At 44.2% G+C, this 21764-nt stretch overlaps 1 protein-coding gene across 2 annotated transcripts in view; it reads left to right on the top strand.

Annotated features, from left to right (window-relative positions):
• DHX33 (DEAH-box helicase 33) overlaps positions 1-21764 on the top strand; it is a 199595-nt gene that overhangs the window by 50495 nt on the left and 127336 nt on the right. For both annotated transcript variants that reach the window (XM_085649563.1, XM_085649562.1), the window contains exon 3: positions 19526-19753. In XM_085649563.1, the coding sequence (XP_085505689.1) occupies positions 19526-19753 (228 nt within the window). The remainder of the gene's footprint in view (positions 1-19525; positions 19754-21764) is intronic.

Genomic DNA, 21764 nt, shown 5'->3' with positions numbered 1-21764 from the left:
TTACTGTTCATGAGAAATAGAGCTTGCTAACACAACCACGCCATGTATGCAGTGGTTCTTCCGTTCATAGTTACTAGTGGGAAACAACCTGGGAGCATGCTTAAGAAGTGTTTATCTGTGGAAAAACTATATGTAAATTATGTTTCTCCATTCTGCTTTTCTCAGTACACCCAAGCCAAGTTTTCTTTCTTGCAGGATTTTTTTCTCCAATTAGTCCATATTGCTAATCTTCTCACTTAGTCTCTTGCCGTATCTCCTCACTATCTATCTTTTCTGCATCATCTGTCCACGTGTTGAAAAGGACTTCATTGTTGACTGCTCATTTAAATGGCTTCTAATTTGCCTGCATTTCCTTTTTAGGTCTCGCCTGACCCAGCGCATGCGCTGGTCTGGCGAGACTTATTGAGAGGGCTCCAAAAAGTGCTACCAGGCCAGTCTAGATCTACAGTTCATGTGCGCGGGCGCGCGCACCGCACTTTACCGCGATTACTTTCACTTTCGCGGCCGCACGGCTGCTTTGCATAGCCAATAGGTCTCGCTTTTGGGACCTTATAAGTATTTAGTTATGCAACTGTTGCATGGCTAAACACTTAAAAGGTCCCAAAGGCGAGACCTATTGGCTATGCCAATGCTTGTTTAATTGGCTAGTCGTTCTGTTAGGTACTCCTTTTCTTCACAGATCCCTCCACCCTTTATCTGATTTCCCTCCGCTCCACAAACCACATCCACCACATAAGTTACGCCTCTGTTCAACCTGACCTTTTTGATTTGCAGTCTATTGTTCCTTTTTCTAATTCATCATATATTTGGTAAACATTCAGAGTTGGATATCTTGAGCAGTTCTTTAGTGTTTTCCAAAAATTGGTTGAAGTTGACTGGTGACTTATTTTCAGTTACAAAGATGCCTTTCCTCATCTAAGTGCATCTCCTTACCGTACAAATATGCATTAGTTGAGCAGCAGCTCTGCATTACGAAGCCCAGTGGTGTGAGTTCATGAAAGGGACAGACATGCAGGGAGAGCAGAACTAGTGTTTGTACAGTCTGTTGCACAAATCTTCCAGTGCAACCGCAGTTTGTTAGAGGGACTACCTCTGCAATAGGGAAATAGTTGCCGTGGGTGGGGCTGTGATGACTTTACCCCTGTGTCCTGGATGATTGTTGATCAGGTTGATCAGGTAGTCGAGGATGGGATGATGGTGTCCAAGTAAGTGTTTTGCTAAAAACTGGATGCAGTGACCCTTTGGTTTTGGGTGCCGTGGCCATCTGCCCTCATTCTTTGGTGTATGCTTTCTATTTTTCCTACTGGAAGCATCCAATCTAGAATGATAGATGTTCTGTTTGATGGCGACAACACTGACAATTTCCTTTAGTAATTTCAAGCTGAGAATGATTACGACTCTTAAGTTGGATCTAGCCTTCACCAGTAAGGCAGTTCTGTCAGCACCATCCTAACTTAAGAGGCTGTTTTCTTCACTGGGCCTGCCAGTACAAGACCTCTTGTATTTTGCACCTGTTAGAGGAAGACACCTGAAAGGAGAAGCCATCAGCAGCACAGGTTGTCACTTTTCAGCCTATCCACATCTGCCTACTTTAAGGTGTGTAGGATGCCTGACAATCTAAAAGACAGAAGAGTGGTAATCTTTCTTTTGAGGTGGAAGACGATAATCTCTGATCTACAACCAGCGGTTCTATAGGTTATAAAAGTGAAATGATTTAATTGCTGATTCTATATAGAAGAAGCATAGAAGAAGAAACTAAATTCACAAGTACAGATGTGTCTTAAGCAAAATATCTACTAGAGGGCTTTAGATTGTGTTGAAATGGAAGGCATGAATTTCCTTTGCATGTAGATAGGACGCTGCACTGGATGACCCATAGCACCACACAGAGTTCTTTAGAAGAGACCCTTTTGGATGTACGTAGCCAAGTGGAGTTGAGCAAAGTAAGAGGAAAGCTCGTCAATTTCCTCTGGACCCTGTTATAAATAGCTTGGAGTCTGTCAAGCAAATATTTGAGCAGGTCCAGAAATGGAGCATTGAGGTAGTGTAGACTAGAGAAAATGTCAGCTTGAATGAAGAGATGATGCTCATAAAAAACAGATGGGGAGAGTTTTTTGTCGAGTCCTGAGTAGGAGAAAATGGGCCTTATTGATCTGGGAGACAAACGAAAGGTGAGAGTCGTACAGGATTGAGGTAACGTACACTGTAGACCAGTGTAGGCAGGTGACCTAGTTACCTATGGGTCCAAAAGTATCAGTAAGGTGTCATCGCCTCCATTAAGCCCCATCCTGATGTCATTTAAGGCTGCCGCAAGGAAATCTCTGTCTTATGAGTGGGTTGGAACACTGATTGGGTATGATCCAAGAAAGGTGAGTATAGGCTTGAAAGTTTGGGGTTTATGAACCTTTCCACAGGGAGCAGCGAAGAAGAGATACATGTTTTCATACAACAAGCATCACTCAGACTTTCCCAGCCTCCAGCTTAACAGGAAGTAGTGACCTAACTGCCTTTCCCAGCAATCATCTGTCCAGAAAGTGACATCTTGTATGACCATTTTGAAAGAAGATGCCAGGCTAGTGGATTTCACTTTCCAGCGTCTTATCTCAACAGGAAGCCATCTCCAGATTTCCCAGCATCCATCTCTACCAGAAGTGACACGACTGCATTTCTCAGAATCCATTGCTACAGGAACATATATTGCTGCATTTCCCAGCCTCCATCTCTGCAGGCGCTTACATCATTTTGAAATATTTTTTATTATGCTATGAACAGAAAACATACCCGGCAACTTCTGACTCTGATATAGCACACAGATCAAATCATCAGTGATTCATACATTTTGGACTTATAGCTGACCGTTTGATAATCTGAGCAATCAATTGAGATCCCTGTATTCCCCCCATAGGCCCATTTCTTTTCTAATTTTCGAGGGCATCCCCTTCCTTAATACATTGTGCGTTCTGCCTGCATGCATCAACTCATCCCCTCCTGCAATTGTGATAGTGTGGTTATGTCTGTACTTCCCCAATTATGAGCAATGCCACTTCGGGCTATAACAAGGGCTACGTTAAAGAACAATAGTGGGTATATGCGCAGAGTTAGGTGCCCTCCTTCCCATGCCTTTAATGTGCTGTGGAAAGGCACCTCCCCACTTGTGTCCAAAATGGTTGGATGAGTGGACAGTCCCAGATCGTGTGTACCAAGGTTCTGCAATATCCGCAGCCTTGCAGACACCTGTTAGTGTCAGCCCCACCCATTTGTGGCAATCTAATTCTGGTGAGGTATGTAGGATTTTCAACTGTACCAACCAGTAGCCAGCTTCGATGGCCAACTCTCGGGGGTATTGACACGCCTCCCCCAATCTTCCTCCATCAGGACCCCCAGGTCCACCTCCCATCGCCCACCAAGCATGTCCAGGGAAAGCTGGCTGCTGGCCACCATTGTCCTTTATGCTAGGGAAATAGTGTGGCTCTTTCGAGGGGTTGATAGTAGCCGAAAATCCTGCACGATCCGTCGGGGACTTCACGTTTTGGAAGTGATGAGATGTTGCAAGCTCATATTGAGACTATGGATCAGAGAAGTGGAGCACCCCTTGTGCCCCCACTATCTCCCCTTTTCGATATCCCAGTCATGTCCCACAGGTGCTTGCGGTTCAATCCCCTGCAAGGCTCCCAGAAGGGCTGAGTTCCATAGTGGGGTCTTTAACATGAGCCTTCCCTGCTTTCCCATTTTTTGGGGGGCGGGGGATTTGTTCTATATTTTTATCACTAAGTCTGCCTGGTAAAAGTGTTTGGATTGGCCTGTGTTCGTCATAGAGCTTCCACAAGTATCCCCGGGGGCCCAGCAGTCTTCTGTCTGCTTTAGAGAAGAATCCTCCTGGGGGGCACATGCAAAGTCGCTGACAAATAGTAGTTGTGCGGCTCAGTAGTTCAGACAAAGGTCTGGGTCATCCATTGTATTGGTCTTTGGTAAGGGCCTACAATGTGGGGGGTTCCTGCATCTCATTGCAGTCCCTGACCAGGATCCCATACAATGCCATACCATAGAAAGGATCTAGTCACTGCGTCCCCAGATTAAAAAAACAACTCCTCTGGGACTTCGAAAAGTGTATTCTGAAGTAAATTGATGTGGAAGAGTGTCCTCAACTTTCCTGTGTCCCTTCTATAACCGCCCAGGACTCAGACTAGATTGTGCCTCTGGGAATTCTCCGGGGGTCACCTGTAACCTGGACCTTCAAATATCGAATGCCCTCCAGGGACCACTGCAGACAGCACTCCCAAGCCTCCGGAGGAGTCTAAGTAAACATGACCCATTTCTGCTAGCTGTTGCATACCCTTGAGTTTTTACAGTATGTATTGAGAATCTCAAGGGTTCTGGAGATGGACCTTAGGAGGTCGACTAAGTACAACAATAACATTGTCCACATTGAGGGAGATAATATCCACCCTATCCGTTGTTCATCTCATTCCCTGGATCTGATTCTCAATAAACCAGGGGCTCTAGGGCCGGAGGGTAAGCAGGCATCCCTGCCTTGTCCTACGTCCTAGGTCACATCTGCTAGAGAGCACCACATACGCCCATAACCCGGCCATCGGCGTCGTATATAGCAGACAGACCCAGGATACACAAACTCTTCCAAATCCCCTCTTGTCTTGGACCGCCCATAGGAAGTCCCATTCAACTGATTTTAAGTCTTTCCGAGCGTCAAGGGCCGATAACATGTCTGGTTCTTTTACGTTGCGCCTGCAGACGAGACAGCTGAACATTCACTGCATGTTGTGACGGGTAGATCTCTCCCTAATTTATCAATCCCTTGCATCAGCCTGTTAGCCAGGACCTTCTCAAGTATTTTAACTTCAGCGTTGAGCAGAGTTATAGGCTGTCTAGCTTCGTAGTCCCAGATAATAGAGAGTACCACTCTCCCACACAGAGGCTCAAACACAACGAAGCAATAAACACAACACCGAACCACCCGGAAAGGGATTTCACTTTATAAAATGAAGCACATCAAAGACTGTTCTCAGAATAAGGCTTGGGGTTTTATTTATGCAATGCTCTCTAACAGAAAGGCTTTCCCAGATGTCAAATGGAGGGAGGGAGGGAGAGGGACAGGAAAAAAACATAAACAGAAAGGTCCTCCGTCGACTCACAGAACCTGCTTCTGCCAAAAAGGAACCACGAACCACCGGAAATGTAGGCAACTTAGATATTTATTTCAGGTTTTTTTTTTTTTTTCGGATGACACGTTTCGGACACCACTTGCCCTTGATCAAATAATCGTGAGGTAAAAACGCCATCTTTTCAAATGCATGAACCACGTGATAAGACACACAAAATGAACATAGTGAAAATACTAACACCATTTTCGAATTGGTACAGTCTTTTTTTCTCTATTTTGCTCCTTTCTTGAGTTTTTCTCTTTCTTTTTCCTTTCAAATGGAGGTGATGCGCCCATGATCACAAAGCAGTTCCAAAATATATTAACAAGTCCATCTATAATACAAGAGAATATAAATATCATCTATAGATATATACATATATAAATAAATAAATACATCACTCAATGTACACGGTCACCAAAATAGTATTTGGTACACCAAGATACATATATGCATAAATCCTCCTGAATGTTAAAGATGGCATAGAGTCTCCGCAAGTGCAAAGACCCTACATAATATTGTTTTGACTGCCCTTTATGCCTGCATGAATGCTAATATTTTAGGACACCTCCCTGAGCACACTCCTTTCTCCGCTTACGATTGGGATAAATCCCGCAAGTACTCATCAGGCTGCCTGTTTAAAGTCCAAAGTGTTTAAAGTGCTAACCAATGTGCAAATAACATACAATTTTAAAGTGCAAGTGCAACACATGTTCCATCATACTTAATAATATAAATACTTTTAAAGCTTGGGGCCTAAAATAATTCAATCCAACTAAAACTGAATAAAATCCAATTCTGATTGCACTTAATTAAAAAAGGACAGCCGCTGCCAGAATTGATACTTATTTACAAACGAATACAGGATTCACATTGCATCCATAAAAGACAAATATAACTATACACCATGCTCAAAGGGCCTAGAGTCAATTGCTCCCAACTGACCTCTATAAGAAATTGTACAGATCCTCAGTATTATTCAAACCGTACGGGAATTTGCTGTCTAGCTCCAAGATAATTTTCGACTCCATAGCTTTCTCTCGGTCTCACCCTCTCCGTGATTTGGCTGCCACAACAAAATAACTCAAACAATTAAGATCATTAATTATGTATTTGTTTGAAATGGCGAGCCACCGGATAAGATGAATCGTTGTTCACGATGGCCCGCAGGTGCTGTAGTATTCTGACATGCACCTGCAACTTAGTTCTGCCCACATATCTTAGTCTGCAGGTGCATGTCAGAATATACACCGCAAACTCAGTCCTGCACGTAAAGTTGCCCCTAATAGCTATTTTTTCTGGGCTAAAAGGTGACGAATAGTGTGTGGTATTCTTCCCGAACTTACATGCTCTACTGGTGGAACACTTCGTGAAACCATCCTTGGGTTGTAACCACATCTTCGTCACTGCCAACTCAGGGCAGGACTTCCCAACCTGTGTACGCATAGAAACACCTTTCCTATAAGTAACAGTTGGTTGAGATGGTAACCTAGAAGACAGCACCCCATCTGTCAGAACAATCGGCCAATTGCGTTTAATAATGGCCCGTATCTTTCTCTCTTGCTTGCTAAAAGTAGTGATCAGTCTAGGGGCATCGTTATCGTCCTTGGACGTTTGCAAATTTAAGTTATAATTAAGCAGGGATTCTCTGTATCGGTCCTTAGTTTTCTCAATAGCCGCTTTCAGGATCCTCTCACTATAGCCCCTCTGTCTAAATCTCTGGTAGGCCTCCTCCGTGCATCTCTCTAAATCTTCATTGCTGCGGCATATTCTCTTGAGCCGCAAAAATTCACCATACGGAATATTACTAATCAACTGCTTTGGGTGAGCACTGCTGGCACAAAAGTCAAATTGCCAGCAGTGTCTTTCCTAAACAGTGTAGTAAATAATTACCCTTGATTCTGGTAAACCTTTACGTCCAAAAATTCAATGCAGTTCTTACTGAGATTTGAAGTAAACTTGAGGTCAGCACAGTTATTGTTAATCTGCCTAATAAAATTAGATGCACTTAACTCGTTACCTCGCCATATGATAAAAACATCATCGATGTATCTTAACCGGTACAAAACATGATCATTGAAAGTGGTGGCGTACATTTTCTTGGGGACCTGCTCCTCTCACCAGAATACATGCAAGCATGCATAGCTGGGGGAGAAGCAAGCCCCCATCGCCACTCCTCTCTTCTGCAAGTAGATATCATTGCCAAATAAAAAATTATTATTGTGCAAACACCATGAGATTAAACTTAAAAGCATCTTATTATGTTGATAAAATTCAATAGGTCTAGAATCTAAAAAATACTTGACTGCATTGAGTCCTATGGGATGTTCAATACTCGCATATAAAGATTCAATGTCCTATGTTATGAACAATAAATCTTCCGACCATGTAACTCCTTGAATCTTCCTTAATAAATCACCAGTGTCCTTCACATAACTTGGCAATTGTTTTACAGACTCTTGAAGAAAGAAATCCACGTATTGGATTATTGTTTCCCCCACGCTGTTGATGGATGATATTATGGGCCTGCCTGGGATTGGTGTTATCTTTTTTGGACTTTAGGTATGAAATGGAGTTTTGCTAGTACTGGGTGTTCTATATTCAAAAATTTGAACTCCTCCGCCGAAATCACCCCTTCCCTCTTCCAACTCAATAGTTCCTTTTTTAGAGCCTCTCTGGCCGCATTGTATTTCGTGTAAGTGATCTTTTCATAACATTCCCTATCTTGTAAATGTCTCTGTGCTTCTAATATGTAATCCCTTTGGGCCAAATGACCATATTGCCACGTTTATCCGATTTGGCCACAATAATCTCATGGTTGCTGCTCACCTTTTTAAACAACCTGGCGTATTCCACTCCCTTCTTACTTTTATATAGTTTTCTATGTTTTGTCCGATGATGTGACTTCCTCGTGACTTCCTCGTGAAAGATATCAATCGCATCTTTCGGCATACTAGGGATACATTTAGATTTCGGTTTGAACGGACTGATACCTGCTCCCAATTGCTTTATATTTTACTGTTGCAATCCCTCTTGTGTAGAGTTAGTCTCCCCTTCCACTAGTATCCCCATGTTGCCTTCCTTGTTCAGATCTTGCAAAGCTAGCAACACAGGCGCATCTGATGCCTGCAGGTCCATAGTGGGCTCCCTCTCAATGTCTTCGCCAACTAGCCGACTTGTCTGCGCTTCTTTTAACCCTTTCTTGATGGCAAAAAACTTTCTGAGTTTTAATTTTCTGATGAAACAAAAAACATCAACCCTAGTTTGTGAATAATTAAAATCGCTTACCGGACAGAAAGATAGTCCCAAACTTAGAAGCTGTTGTTCTGCTTGTGATAAAACTGTAGTAGAGAGATTAACGATGGTATTGTCGTTTGCCTTTACTTTTTGCGCCAAAATGTTTTTTTCAGTTGCGCTCTGTCGTTTCTTCCGCCGCTCCCTTCTTCGTGCGTTCTTTCAGGCTCTGTTCTCTTTTTGGGATTCCGTGGCCTCAGGGTGTGGCGTCGATCGAACGCTAAAAAATCCACTTCTTGCCCCAAATTCAAAATCTTCTTTTGACCAACTGTTCCCAAACTGCTGGTGCTTTCATTATCAGATGATAGCTCGCTAGTCAGGGAGTCGCTCTCCACAGTTGTGCTGCCTATATTCACTCCAATTGAACTTTGCGTTGTCATAGTACTCTGCGGGTTCTTGTCAAATATCGCTTTTTTGGCGTTTTTATACTTGGCGGGCAAATGTAAAAATGTGTCCCTGTTCATAGTCGCATTTATCTCTCGCAAACTTATGCGCCTTTTGAAGTTTGATTTTATCCTCTTGTTTGGCTAATCTGTCCTGGATGTCTTTTCTTGTTTTGGCGATATACTCACTTGGTTCCAATTTAGCTAGTTGCTCATTTATTAGCGCTATTTCCCCCAGTAGTGCATGTCAATCTACGCATATTTCACCAAGATCTTGACCAAATTCATCGACGCTGCCAGATTGCTCTCTCCCCATTCTCTCAGCATACTGGGGTTTGGGCTTTCAAAACTCTGAGCGAATAGGATTCTCAATCCTCTTGGAATTCGCCCAACTTCCATATATTTCGTGAGGGATTTATGCTCCCACCATTTCGTTGTTTCAGACCTCATGTATTTTTCCAGTCTTTTTAGCAGGGGTCTCGCATCTCCTTCTTTGCTTGCGCCTGAACTGGTGGGCGCCTCCCGTTCCGTTGATGTTGAAGGTAGATTATTCAACAATTTCATGGCAGCGGCCTCTTTCCCGAACCACCTCCGCCGACATATTCAGGGAAAAACAATGATATAACAACTCCTGCGGCGTAGTCCGTGTCTACCAGCCGCAATATGCCTCTTGCTCCTCCCCACCTGAGCAATCACTGGTACGCTCACTGCCTTCCGGAAAAATTTCGTACTCGCCCGGCTGTCCAACCGTGCCGTTACTCCTTCAGGCAGCCTTGAGACTTCCCAGCTGCAACAGGGGGTTACTGCCAAAACTCCTTTCTCGGATCCACACTGCTTCTGGTTGAGGGCGACAACCACTTTCCGGGGAGTGGGTTCGTCACGGAAGAAACCACCTTTCGTAATTGGGTACAAAAACCAGAAAGGTCCTCCGTCGAATCGCAGAACCTGCTTCTGCCAAAAAGGAACCACGAACCACCGGAAATGTAGGCAACTTAGATATGTATTTCTGTTTTTCTCGGATTACGCGTTTCGGGCACCACTTGCCCTTGATCACATAATCGTGAGGTAAAAACGCCATCTTTTTAAATGCATGAACCACGTGATAAGACACACAAAATGAACATAGTGAAAATACTTACACCATTTTCGAATTGGTACACAGTCTTTTTTTTCTCTATTTTGCTCCTTTCTTGAGTTTTTCTCTTTCTTTTTCCTTTTCAAATGGAGGTGATACGCGCAAGATCACAAAGCAGTTCCAAAATATATTAACAAGTCCATCTATACTACAAGAGAATATAAATATAATCTATAGATATATACATATATAAAAATAAATAAATACATCACTCCATGTACACTGTCACCAAAATAGTATTTGGTACACCAAGATACCTATATGCATAAATCCTCCTTAATGTTAAAGATTGCATAGAGTCTCCGCAAGTGCAAAGACCCTACATAATATTGTTTTGACTGCCCTTTATGCCTGCATGAATGCTAATATTTTAGGACACCCCCCGGAGCACACTCCTTTCTCCGCTATGCATGGATAATAATATGAAATAAAACACAAGCAGATAATACTGGAAGTCCGCTACAACATAAAGATATATACACAAAATACATATAGATGATTAACTTGGATGTGCTTACAGATGCTCACACATCACAAACTCAATACTCAAAGAAACAAATCTCCTCAACGGCTGCAAACACTTCATCTTAGCCCACTCCAGACTGGGGGATTCATAGTTGGGCTTAAGAGCCTCAATAAACCTTGATTCTGCCGAAGTAGATGCGTCCATCCCCATTCGGATTCCAAGCCCAGTTTCTAAGCCAACAAAACCCAGCTTTATAATCTCAAAACACACTAGAAGGTTCCAAGAAGCGTTCCTCTGCGCCAAGGAAACTTACTGGAATTGGCCACTTTCCGTGCAAGCATTCCAAAGGCAAAGGAGTTCTCACTTCCTTCTGCATTCTCACATGTTCCAGCTTTGATGTTAATGAAGCTTATGAAAAGTCTCTGGCACTACATTAATTAATCTCCAAAAGCACAGAAAACAAAGCAACCTTAAACGTGAATAGCCTAAACAACTTGAGTAATCTGGGGGCATGCCTGTGCGTGCAAAAAGCTCAAGCAAGACGGTCAGAATTCAAGATGCGTCAAAGCTAATAGTAAGAACTTCATAATACTTCCCAATGTACAACACAATGCACATTTGTGCACCACTGCCAATAGCATTGCTTACTGTATCTCCCAATGTACAACATAATGCACATTTGAGCACGACTATTCATAACACTGCATTTCGAGACCAAGAAGTACATTCCACATCTATCTCTCTGTCACTCTCTCTGTCACTCTCTCTGTCACTCTCTCTCTGTCACTCTCTCTCTGTCACTCTCTCTCTGTCACTCTCTCTCTGTCACTCTCTCTCTGTCACTCTCTCTCTGTCACTCTCTCTGTCACTCTCTCTGTCACTCTCTCTGTCACTCTCTCTCAGTCACTCTCTCTCTGTCACTCTCTCTCTGTCACTCTCTCTCAGTCACTCTCTCTCTGTCACTCTCTCTCTGTCACTCTCTCTCTGTCACTCTCTCTCTGTCACTCTCTCTGTCACTCTCTCTGTCACTCTCTCTGTCACTCTCTCTGTCACTCTCTCTGTCACTCTCTCTGTCACTCTCTCTGTCACTCTCTCTGTCACTCTCTCTGTCACTCTCTCTGTCACTCTCTCTGTCACTCTCTCTGTCACTCTCTCTGTCACTCTCTCTGTCACTCTCTCTGTCACTCTCTCTGTCACTCTCTCTGTCACTCTCTCTCTCTGTCACTCTCTCTCTCTGTCACTCTCTCTCTCTGTCACTCTCTCTCTCTGTCACTCTCTCTCTCTGTCACTCTCCCTCTCTGTCTCTCCCTCTCTCTGTCTCTCCCTCTCTCTGCCTCTCCCTCTCTCTGCCTCTCCCTCTCTCTGCCTCTCCCTCTCTCTGCCTCTCCCTCTCTCTGCCTCTCCCTCTCTCTGCCTCTCCCTCTCTCTGCCTCTCCCTCTCTCTGCCTCTCCCTCTCTCTGCCTCTCCCTCTCTCTGCCTCTCTCTCTCTCTCTGTCACTCACTCTCTCATCCCACCCCAAACGTTCTGTTCCTGGCAAGGCTGTTCTACTCTGTGTCAGCTCCTCACTGTGCTAAAACTACAAAGAGATACGAAAGAAATCTTCATGGCAACAAAGGCACATGGGAGAAATGATGTAAACACCAAAAGTCAATTAAAATAATGGTAGTCAAAGGTCATCACATGGTTTCAAACCATAGGAGTGACTTTGCACTACATAGGCCTATAGAAATATCACTGCTTTGGGGGCCTCCCTTCCTTTTGTATCAGCACAGTGGTTCTCAGGTCTTTGAGCAGGATTCTCCCCTTCCTAGCCGCGTATAGCTTACAGCGTATCTGATCTGCCACAAGGTGCTTCACACATCTGTAAAGTTCTGGGGGGAAGAAATTGGGCCCCGGAGTCTTTCCTCGCCGGAGTTGTGGAATGGCCTCTTTAAATCTCCTCTACCCAGATTTCCCTATCTAGGGCTTCCAAGCCATTGCAGTCCAGTATCAGTGTGGAGAGATCATCCACGAACCTCAGGAGGTCCGCTTTGAAGGGACCCCTCCCAGAGCTATAAAGTTCTGCCAGGTGGGCTGTGAATGCCATCGCAACTTTGTCTGCTGTGTACTGCGGCACCCTATCTCTATTTACAATGTGGTGTATCCATCGCCTTGGCTCCTCCCGGAGCGCTAATCAGGTAATCAGTTTCCCTGCTTTATTACCCACTTTTTACAGTCTGTGTTATTGAGATTGATATTAAACCCTCACCTCTTCCACCACCAAACTAAGATATTCCCTGATAAGGGCAATGCAGTGCCAGAGTGCGGTGGAAGGTTGCATCGAGTATTCTCCCTCCTAGTCCATCAGTTACGCTTCAAGATCAGATACCTCTCTTTCCTGCTTCTTTCCCATGGAATATTAGACATCCTCTAAGGCCGGCTATCTAGGCCTCCCAAGTGGTTACGTCAGAGGACACCGACCGTGCATTCTTTTTGAAGTAAAGCTCTGTGGCGGACATTAGGAACCTTCTAGTGTTCCAGTCTCTCGTTTCCCAGGGGTCTAGCCTCCAGTTTATTGCCTCCCCCGCCCTCGAGATCACTCCCCAATATCAAAATGCCCCTGAGTAGATGGCTGGTATCATCGGATCTCCCTTCCTTAGTCTGGGGGTACCAGAATATTGTCTAAACTAGACATAGAGCCCACTGTCCCAGCTGAGAATGAGTAGAGGCCATCAGTAGGGTTGACTCCAGACAGATGTCCGGCATTCCCATAGCCTCAACAAATGCCAATAGCAGAGTAGTCCTTCCACAGTAACTCTGGTCCCGCGTGATTCCCCATCCATTATACGGTTTAAGACCCACTACCCCCCGCCGCCCCCCTCCCTTCACCCAACCCCCTCGCAACAATCTCCTCGCCTCATCTGTGGGATCTACACTAGCCAGTCCCTGGCCTTTCGGAACATGTTCCTCTTGAGGCAAAGTAGAAAATACCAGGAGGCTATTGCTAGTTCTCCATTCCATTCGCCCAGAATCGCCGAGTAACAGTCTCCCCTCCCCGCCCCCGTGTTGGTCCAGGATTTCCAAACCAGTATGGGAAAAGACTTCTTGACTAGTATGTAAATGCCCCTGGAGCCCATGGAGAATCCTGAACGGTGTAGCAGCCCCTCCCCAGGAATGCACAGTTGTTACCTATAAGTGGGTCTACAGTAGATGGATTATGTCCAACTTCTGTCTTGCCAAAAAGCACTATACCACCCCTCTCTTAAGTTCACTCCACCAGCCCATTCACATTTCAAGAGAGCAACGTTAGGCCTCGTTTTCGCCCCTCAGCTGCCATTTCTCCCTGTAGTTTCAGGGGTCAGAAAGTAAGGACAGGACTGTCGCAGCCAGCTTGTGTGTGCCATCAACCGAGGCAAACCCCCAACAGGAAATCCCCCACCCTACCTCCCTAAGCTGTGAGAACTACCTGCCCCCCATGCCGTAGGTTTCTTTTGCCCCTCCCTTCACAAAACCTTATTAAGTCCATATATTGTTTAAATTTGGACGGTGTGGTTGTTGCTTGGCTTGTCCTAAGGGACATCTCGAAGTTGCATGCTCCCGCTCAGCGCCGGCTGCCACATCTTCAGTTTTTAAATCTATCATCTGCTCGGAACTCCTTTTGGGTCTCTCAGGGGTGTCAACAGTCATCCCTCTGTTGGGGGTAGTGAGGGACACAGGAGTTCCCTTGCTGCCCAGCCAGTCCATGGCCTCCGCTTTGGAAGCCCAGAACCAGGCCTTACCCCATCTAATATCCAGTTTTGCAGGGTATAGCATAGAGTATTGCAAGTTGAGTTTTCTTCAGTTTCTGTTTTAGCTCATCGAAAGAAATTTAGCTATTATTGGTCTCGTCAGGTACTGGGTTTCGGCTCGACCCCGGGTACTCTGTGGGTATGCTCTACCAGGAATGTAGGGGAGAACTCTTTGGTTCTCACCCTGGTGGATAGTGAGTCTTCCGTGAATTTCCCAAAATCTGATCCCTCTACTTTTCTAGAAGACGTTATTGTGGCAGGATCTGCCCTCTGCGTCTCTGGTCCTGGTGTGAAGAAGTCTGGTGACTTCCTTGATGGGCAACCGCTGCTGTCAGGGTTTTGATGGGCCCGAGTGGCGATTCAGGGTGGCCTGTGCTACAGTCACACACTCTGAGATATTCCCCCATGTCCACCCTGATCAAAGTGAAAGTGGGGCACCGATAGTCCCCGGCTGCGCCACCTCTGTCTGTTGGGTGGTCCATTTTGTCAGCTTCTTCAGCACTCCTGTATGCATACTTCTCCAGTATGTCCACCTGTGGCCGTTGGCTCATTGGGTGGAATGTCTGTTAGCGGCACCAGTCTTCACTGGTGAGCATCTCTGTAGAGATAGAGGGTGGTTGGGGGGGGGGGGGGTAGAGAAAGTGCTGTTTGAGCAGTCCACTTCAAGCCAGTGGGAGTCCCAATGAGTTATTGGCGGCCACCATCTTGGGCACTTAGCTCCACGGAGGATCGTATGATTGCAGGAGTTCAAGTCTATCCCCTGGGCCGCATGATTTACCAGTCTTACCCCCCCCCCCTCCCCCCCCCCCCGCACACCGCATAGTCACAGCTGCAGCTCATACGGAGCACTCTAGGCGCGCATCCTGTTGTATCAGCGTCCTGGCCACGCCCATCCAGACTCTGACATCATTGGTTTCCATCTGTAATGTCCTGTTTCCTTCCCTACTTTAGTCCGCTCTTTATGGCCTCACGCTGCCTGAGCCTCTCCAGCTAATGGCAGACACAGGCAAGGGCCTCAGTCTGCTTCGACCTAGGGTCTGAAGCCTTGCTCCAGATAAACCAACTTTATCTCTCGCTTCACAATTCACACCGTTCCCGTTCTCACAACCAAACCACTCACGCACATTCACCGTGTTTGAACACTAACGAGTCTAACCTCCTCCACATACCTTTCGCTACATCAAAGACCCCTGCCACCAGGCACTCAGTTGTTGTTCATTAGGTCACACAGTAGTCCTACGTACTCCAAACAACCCCAACATTATCACCCAACAAAACCTAGATACAGTCTTCATCGCTGAAACCTCATTCACGCTGCTCACCACGTACATTGCAGACCGCCTCATTCCTGATCGCTGTAGCATGTAACACACAGACCGCACACTCAAAACAGGAGGGGGACTCAGTCATACACAGGACATTCTCGTCCTCCACTTTTTGTGAATGTATTTTATTGAATGTCGCATGCATTGGACAGGCTCAAGAGGCCTTTCCAGAAGGGAGACGATTTGCAATGCAAACAGTAAACAAAAACAAATAAAAATGTAACGGGGAAGAATGGCAAAACTACACAGGAGGTAAATCGCAATATTGGCAATGCAGTGGGGGGTCGGGGCAGGGAGGGAAAGGGGCTCAAGAATAAGGACAGGCAGAGCGATGACACGTAGCCACATGGTTGTCCGGTATTCAGCAGTTAATTATGACAAAGCTAGAATCCTGGGCAGTTGGACAAGTGATGCAGGTGCAGAGTAGAACCGCAGTAAGGCACAGTGCATGCTGGAGATCGCGCCTGTGCGTGGGAAGCTACCTAAGGAGTTGGGAACTAGATGGGGAACCACTGTCACTAGTGACGTTTTAAGCCCCCTATAACAACCAATCACAGTTTCTAGATTGGTGCAGAGCCTGTCAGCCCGGGTATATTGGGTGGAGATTTCAATTGTGTGCACAACATTGTACTTGGTAAGTCAACACCCCCATTACAGGCGACGGGGAGCCAGGCAATGGCTTGGATCAGGGACAGGCCACTCTGGCATGTGGCGTAGGATGCTTCTCGACAGTTTTAGAGTTCTCGCACTACTCTGCATCGTCTGCGCACCCTCATCCACCTGTTGTTTTGTAATGGAGCTGTGGCCTGCGGTGTCATTAACACAGAATATTTAGGGTAGACGCCATCCAACCATGAGGTAGACTCTCTCGGACCATAATCCTCCTAAGATGATTGCGCTCCACTGCTCTTGATCTAGAGTCGATCTCTTCTAATACCAACGCTCGCTGAGTTTGCAAGTGATGTCACATACGGCTCTAGTGGAGTGGGGTGCAGGGCAGATACGGTTACGGAATGGAGGCTACTGACCATCCAAGTTTTTTTTGTAAATGGGGAGCTCCGAATTCTTATTAACCTTGAGGGGGGGTAATCGTTTTCACACAAAAGGTGTTTTGGCATTCTCTGATAAGAATCCTACCTTTCACTGCTTTCACCTCTCCTTTCTCAGCCTACTTAAACCTCTTGACGAACAGAAGTTTAATCTGCTAGGTGAAAGAGGTTGTAGAATGAGTGCCTCGTGCAGAGCATTATTCAGAGTATTTAGGTCCAATAAAACTGTAGACAGTTTTGTTCATGTACCCAAGAGCAGATTTTGAAGGTAGCAAAAAATCAAAATGGTGGTACATAGCTTGCAGATGCCGGAGTCACAAAACTGGAGGGTGTTAGTTTTAGACAAAAGCATTTTCCATTCTGTGCGCTATCATTTGGCACGCAATAGCCCATGGAAGTGCTTGTCCAGGGCATGTTAGTTGTGGCAAGTTGCTTTCCGAGACAAGATATGTATGTACATTACTCTCTGGCTTATTGGTTGATCAAGCTCTATTAGGATATAATATCACTCACATGACAACTGCAAAATGTTCTCATGTCTTCTTTTCCTCTTTGCCCTTGTGGAATCGCCTTTCAGATTACATGTAGTTGCCACCAGTATGTATACCCTGTTAGGGGCAAGCCTACCTACTAGTGGCCAGAATTCAGAACGTCAGATACATAGTTTATCAATTTCACCTCAGTACAGGGTTAAAGTTCTTTCCATTCTTGTTTTCTGGGACTGATAACCTCTTGCATCCTTCTTGTTCCGTGATCCCATTTTAATGGTGGCTCAGTTCCTAGTGGAGCTAGTTCAGATGGAATCCATTGATGATTCAGAGTAAGGTGTACAGCAATCTTCTTTGGTTGTCAGTTGCACAGAATGTGTTGAGATTGCCACAGAATAAAATGTGTCAAAATGCTCCTCTTTAGTGGTGTGGAGGGTCACCTATAGGATCTATGCATGGCTCTTTTCATGAGCAATTTTTGGAGTGCCGAGAACTGAAAAAACGGCATCTCTTGTTGCAGGATTGTATGCTCTAGCGAGGGTAATACCCATTGTTGACATTTGCCACTTGCACAAAAAATTATTATGTGGAGTTTGATGCAACAACTTTATTTTCAGTACTCAACCCCTCGCACATGTCGTTTGTATCTTGCCAAGTTGAGAATGCATGGGCAAAGTGTTCAAAGGATATCAAGTTTCTTATGACCACTTTTATTTTCTTAATTCCACATAATCTTTTTTTCTCCTTAAGAAGATATTTTTCTTGGATAATATTTATTTCCGATAGTAATACCTTTGGCTCTGGCCTTTTGTCCAGACCTCTGTGGGGTGAGGCAAAAAAGCAGAATTGACATTAGCAGTGAAGGTAGCACTCTTATGGCGTCATTGCATCAATTCTGCAAGTGACTTTGGTGACTCTGGGACTGGTGGAGTTTTGGATGAATTGATCTACAATTTCTAATTCGAGTCTGACATTCATGGGGTCCTTCCAAATGAGGGAATATTAAGTATCAGTCAGAAAAATACACCACCTAATGTAACTAGCCTACGGTCATGTATAAGAAAAACGCTTGCTATACTTTTGGTCTTGATCTCTTATACTAGATTAAAAAAACATAATGCTTCAGTTCCTTTATGGATATTTATTAGTCCGATAAATAAAACATTTATTTCATCTATAACCTTTTTAAAAATGAGTCAAGAATTCAAAGACTACAATAGACTGCATTGTATTTATGTTATGTTACAAGATTTTAATAAGTGCACATATCACCCAAGGGTCTCGCAGCGCTAGCCAAAACCATGGAGGGGAGGTAAAGAACAACAGCGAGGGGAGAAAGTGATCAAAATAGCCAGGTTTTTAGCATTTTACGAAACTGACGATGGTCAGAGACCCTACGGAGACGCAAGGGGAGAACATTCCACAGAGTAGGTGCAAGATGTGAGAAGGATTTCCTACCATGCCTGGGAATACGTATCCTGAGTGGAGTTAGGAGATACTTGGTTCCTGATCTCAAAGTTCTACTGGGCTGGTACCCTTTGAGGTTTTTTTTAATAGGTAACTGGGGCCATTCCCTGGGATAGTTTTATGGACCAGGGTAATGATCTTGAAATGGATTTGTTTCCTGGCGGGAAGCCAGTGCAGGGCTCACAGACTAGGGTCCGATGGAGATCGCGATGGTAGATTTAGAACAAGTCTGGCGGCAGTGTTCTGCAGAACCTGAAGTTTAGTGATAAGTTCTTCATTAATGGAGGCCATAAGAGCATTTAAAAGTATGATCTCTAGGTTTGGAGCCTTGGAACCCGCTCATTTATTTCCTGCTGTGTCCCCCAAGGTCACTTTTGCTGATCGCTGTTTTTGGAATGGTAGTCCTACTCATTCTGTTGGCTGCTTTGCTTTCAGGTTCTCTCCCTTGATTTCCTTAACTATTGATATTTTTTTTCTCCCCATTTATCCCAAACTATGAGGCATTGAATGGCTTCCAAAAGTTAAAGTTTGGAATTTTGACACAACTTCAAAAATGGCAACTGAAAATAGAACTAATCCGTTCTTCGCTTTTGTTTTATTAAATGGAAATTACATTGATAAATGTGTTTACTGAAAGTATATTAAGATGTTTGAAATGGAACATCCTGAATAAGACTCCTATCTTGTACATGGTGCTTCCCATCACATTTTCTTTTGCGTCAACATATATAGTCAACTTAGTAAGCTTTACACTTGAAAAATTATTGACAAAGTTTATTTTGATTTGTTTTTGAAACTTGCTCTATTCACACATTAGGCTTGGAATGCCTGTACCTCACTTTCTAAAGAATACAACGGTCATGTTCTGTGCAGACTTGAACTTAAAAGGGAGATTGGTAGATGGGCAAGGGAAATGTCAAAAGCCTTCCTTAACATCAGCAGAATGAAGATTTGAATTGCTTCTGATTGTGCAAAACTCCTCTTTTGCAGGTTGGTTACACTGTTCGCTTCGAAGATGTCACCTCCGATGAGACCAGAATCAAGTTTTTAACAGATGGAATGCTGCTCCGGGAGGCGATTGGAGACCCTCAGCTGCGCAAATACAGCATTGTTCTTCTAGATGAGGCGCATGAAAGAACTATACACACAGATGTGCTTTTCGGGGTGGTGAAAATGGCACAAAAGAAACGGAAGGAGCTGGGGAAAGTTCCTCTTAAAGCAAGTACATTGATGGGGTAGCATTACACCTCCCGAAGTTTTGGGGAAAATAAAGGGGAATTAGATTTTCATGGGCTGCCCTAAGAAAGGCAGCAATCCTATGTATTTGTTAGTGTGATAAGAAGAGGTTTAATTTCTCCCCTCCGCCCCTATTTTAGATCTGTATTCAGGTTTTTAAGTGCTGTGTTAAAGGTTCTGGCGTCACTGTCAATTACTGGCTGTAAGATCCGTGTAGGCCAGTTGGAGCCCATTTACTAGTATAGTACAGATGCAGTTAACCATGTGTTTCCACACTTTTCCTCTCACTCAGTGGCTCCTGGTGCAAGGGCTTACATAGCATGCAAAAGCGTATTTATTTAAGAAGTTTGTACACTGCTCTGAATTTCTTGGTATTGTGATATTCTGATCACAAGCAGACCTGCCAGCTCGCACAGTGCTATGTGTGTGACACTACCTTCACAAAGTCACCCGGTGAGGAGCCAATATCACATGGCTGCAGGGAAGACCAGCTAGAAACCACTGAGGTGATTGAGTGTTCAGCTCGTCTTTCAAGGCTTTGATTGGCTGATGACTTTTAAGGGGTGTGAAAATGCCCCAGGATAAATTGGCTGCAGCCTCAGAAACATTTTGTTTTAGGAGAGGGTTGTGGTCAGGAAGGGGCAGAGGTGGGTCTTTATCAGTTCTCGGCATGGGGCCTACCCCCTCCAAGGCTCTGCTCCCACTTCACATGGTGATTTATTTATTTTTAGTTGACAAGTCTGCACAAAGTATGCTGTAATTAGATACGTTTTTGCATTTGCAGAGTAATTTGAGTGACCATGAAAATCTGACTTTGATCATTTTAAATCGGTTGTTGCACTGGTTCTTTAAATTGTTATGGGAATTATTTCTACTAAAATATTACAATCAAGAACCCACATTCTGTATGACAGTGTTCATGCCATAAATATGTTCATAAATATCACCAACTTCGTTTTATGTGGCATTTTGGTGTTCCTGTTAATTAATAATGACAATTGGAAACTTTATGAAATAACAAGCACCTTGTTTTACATTAAGACATTGCCCAAAAGGCCATCTCCTGGGTATTGCAAAAACTAGAATTCATGCAACATCACAACAGGAGTTCTAATCAGGATAAACCTGGTTTTCTAATAATATTGTACCCCAATTGCCAGTCTAATTTTCTACGCACATATCAGTCACAGCAATGCCAAGTCAGTTATTTAGCTTCATTTATTTTCTCTAGTTTGTCATCAATTGAAACACCTTAGTTATGTAAAAGCATCTTTATTGCTCATTCACTTTCTGAATGAACAGAACACATGTTCTTTGCCAACTCGAGCTCTTTCGCCAGACCAGGCAGGTAGGCCCTAAAAATAGCTTGCCATAATAAAACCTGACTCGCAATAGCAAGAGAGGCGAGTAGTTTTCTTGAGGTGATAGATCAAGGATGCTAATTTTATTATGTTAATTTTTATTTAGGATGTTATTTACTGCAAGATTTAGATGCAAGTAAAGTTGCTGAACAGGGTATGAGTGTTTTTTATTTAAAGACATTTTAAGGAACAAATTGTATATATTTCTCCAGTATTAGGGTGTCTTTCATAGATTCACATGCTTGAATATTCCCCGTCGTCGGAGTGGGAGTCCCACGGTAAAGAAAATAGCAATATATATATAGCAAAATATATACATAAGTAATCACATAATTAGCGTTATATAGGTGTAAAAACACCCATAGTGTACCTATAAGAGAGAACTCCATAGGAATACAATGGAGAGAGACAAAAGACTTTTGTAGTCTATCTCTGTCATTATGTAAGTCCGAACTCCAGCCAATCAGGCGTCAGCCCCTCTCTAGAACCTTCTCCTCGGAGCTTCTCACCTCAGATTTTCTACCGCACGTCGTGTGACAGGGAGTCTCCCTGAGCTCTGCTCAGTTTTTGTCAGTCAGGATGTCTTCTAGTAAGAAATCTTTGTTTAGACCATGTTCTTCGTGTGGAAAGCT

This window comes from Triturus cristatus, chromosome 3_2, assembly GCF_964204655.1.
Source record: "Triturus cristatus chromosome 3_2, aTriCri1.1, whole genome shotgun sequence".
In the NCBI taxonomy this organism is placed as follows: Eukaryota; Metazoa; Chordata; class Amphibia; order Caudata; family Salamandridae; genus Triturus; species Triturus cristatus.
The sequence above is the reverse complement of the archived record's forward strand: the minus strand, read 5'-3'. Positions and strand labels throughout refer to the sequence as shown.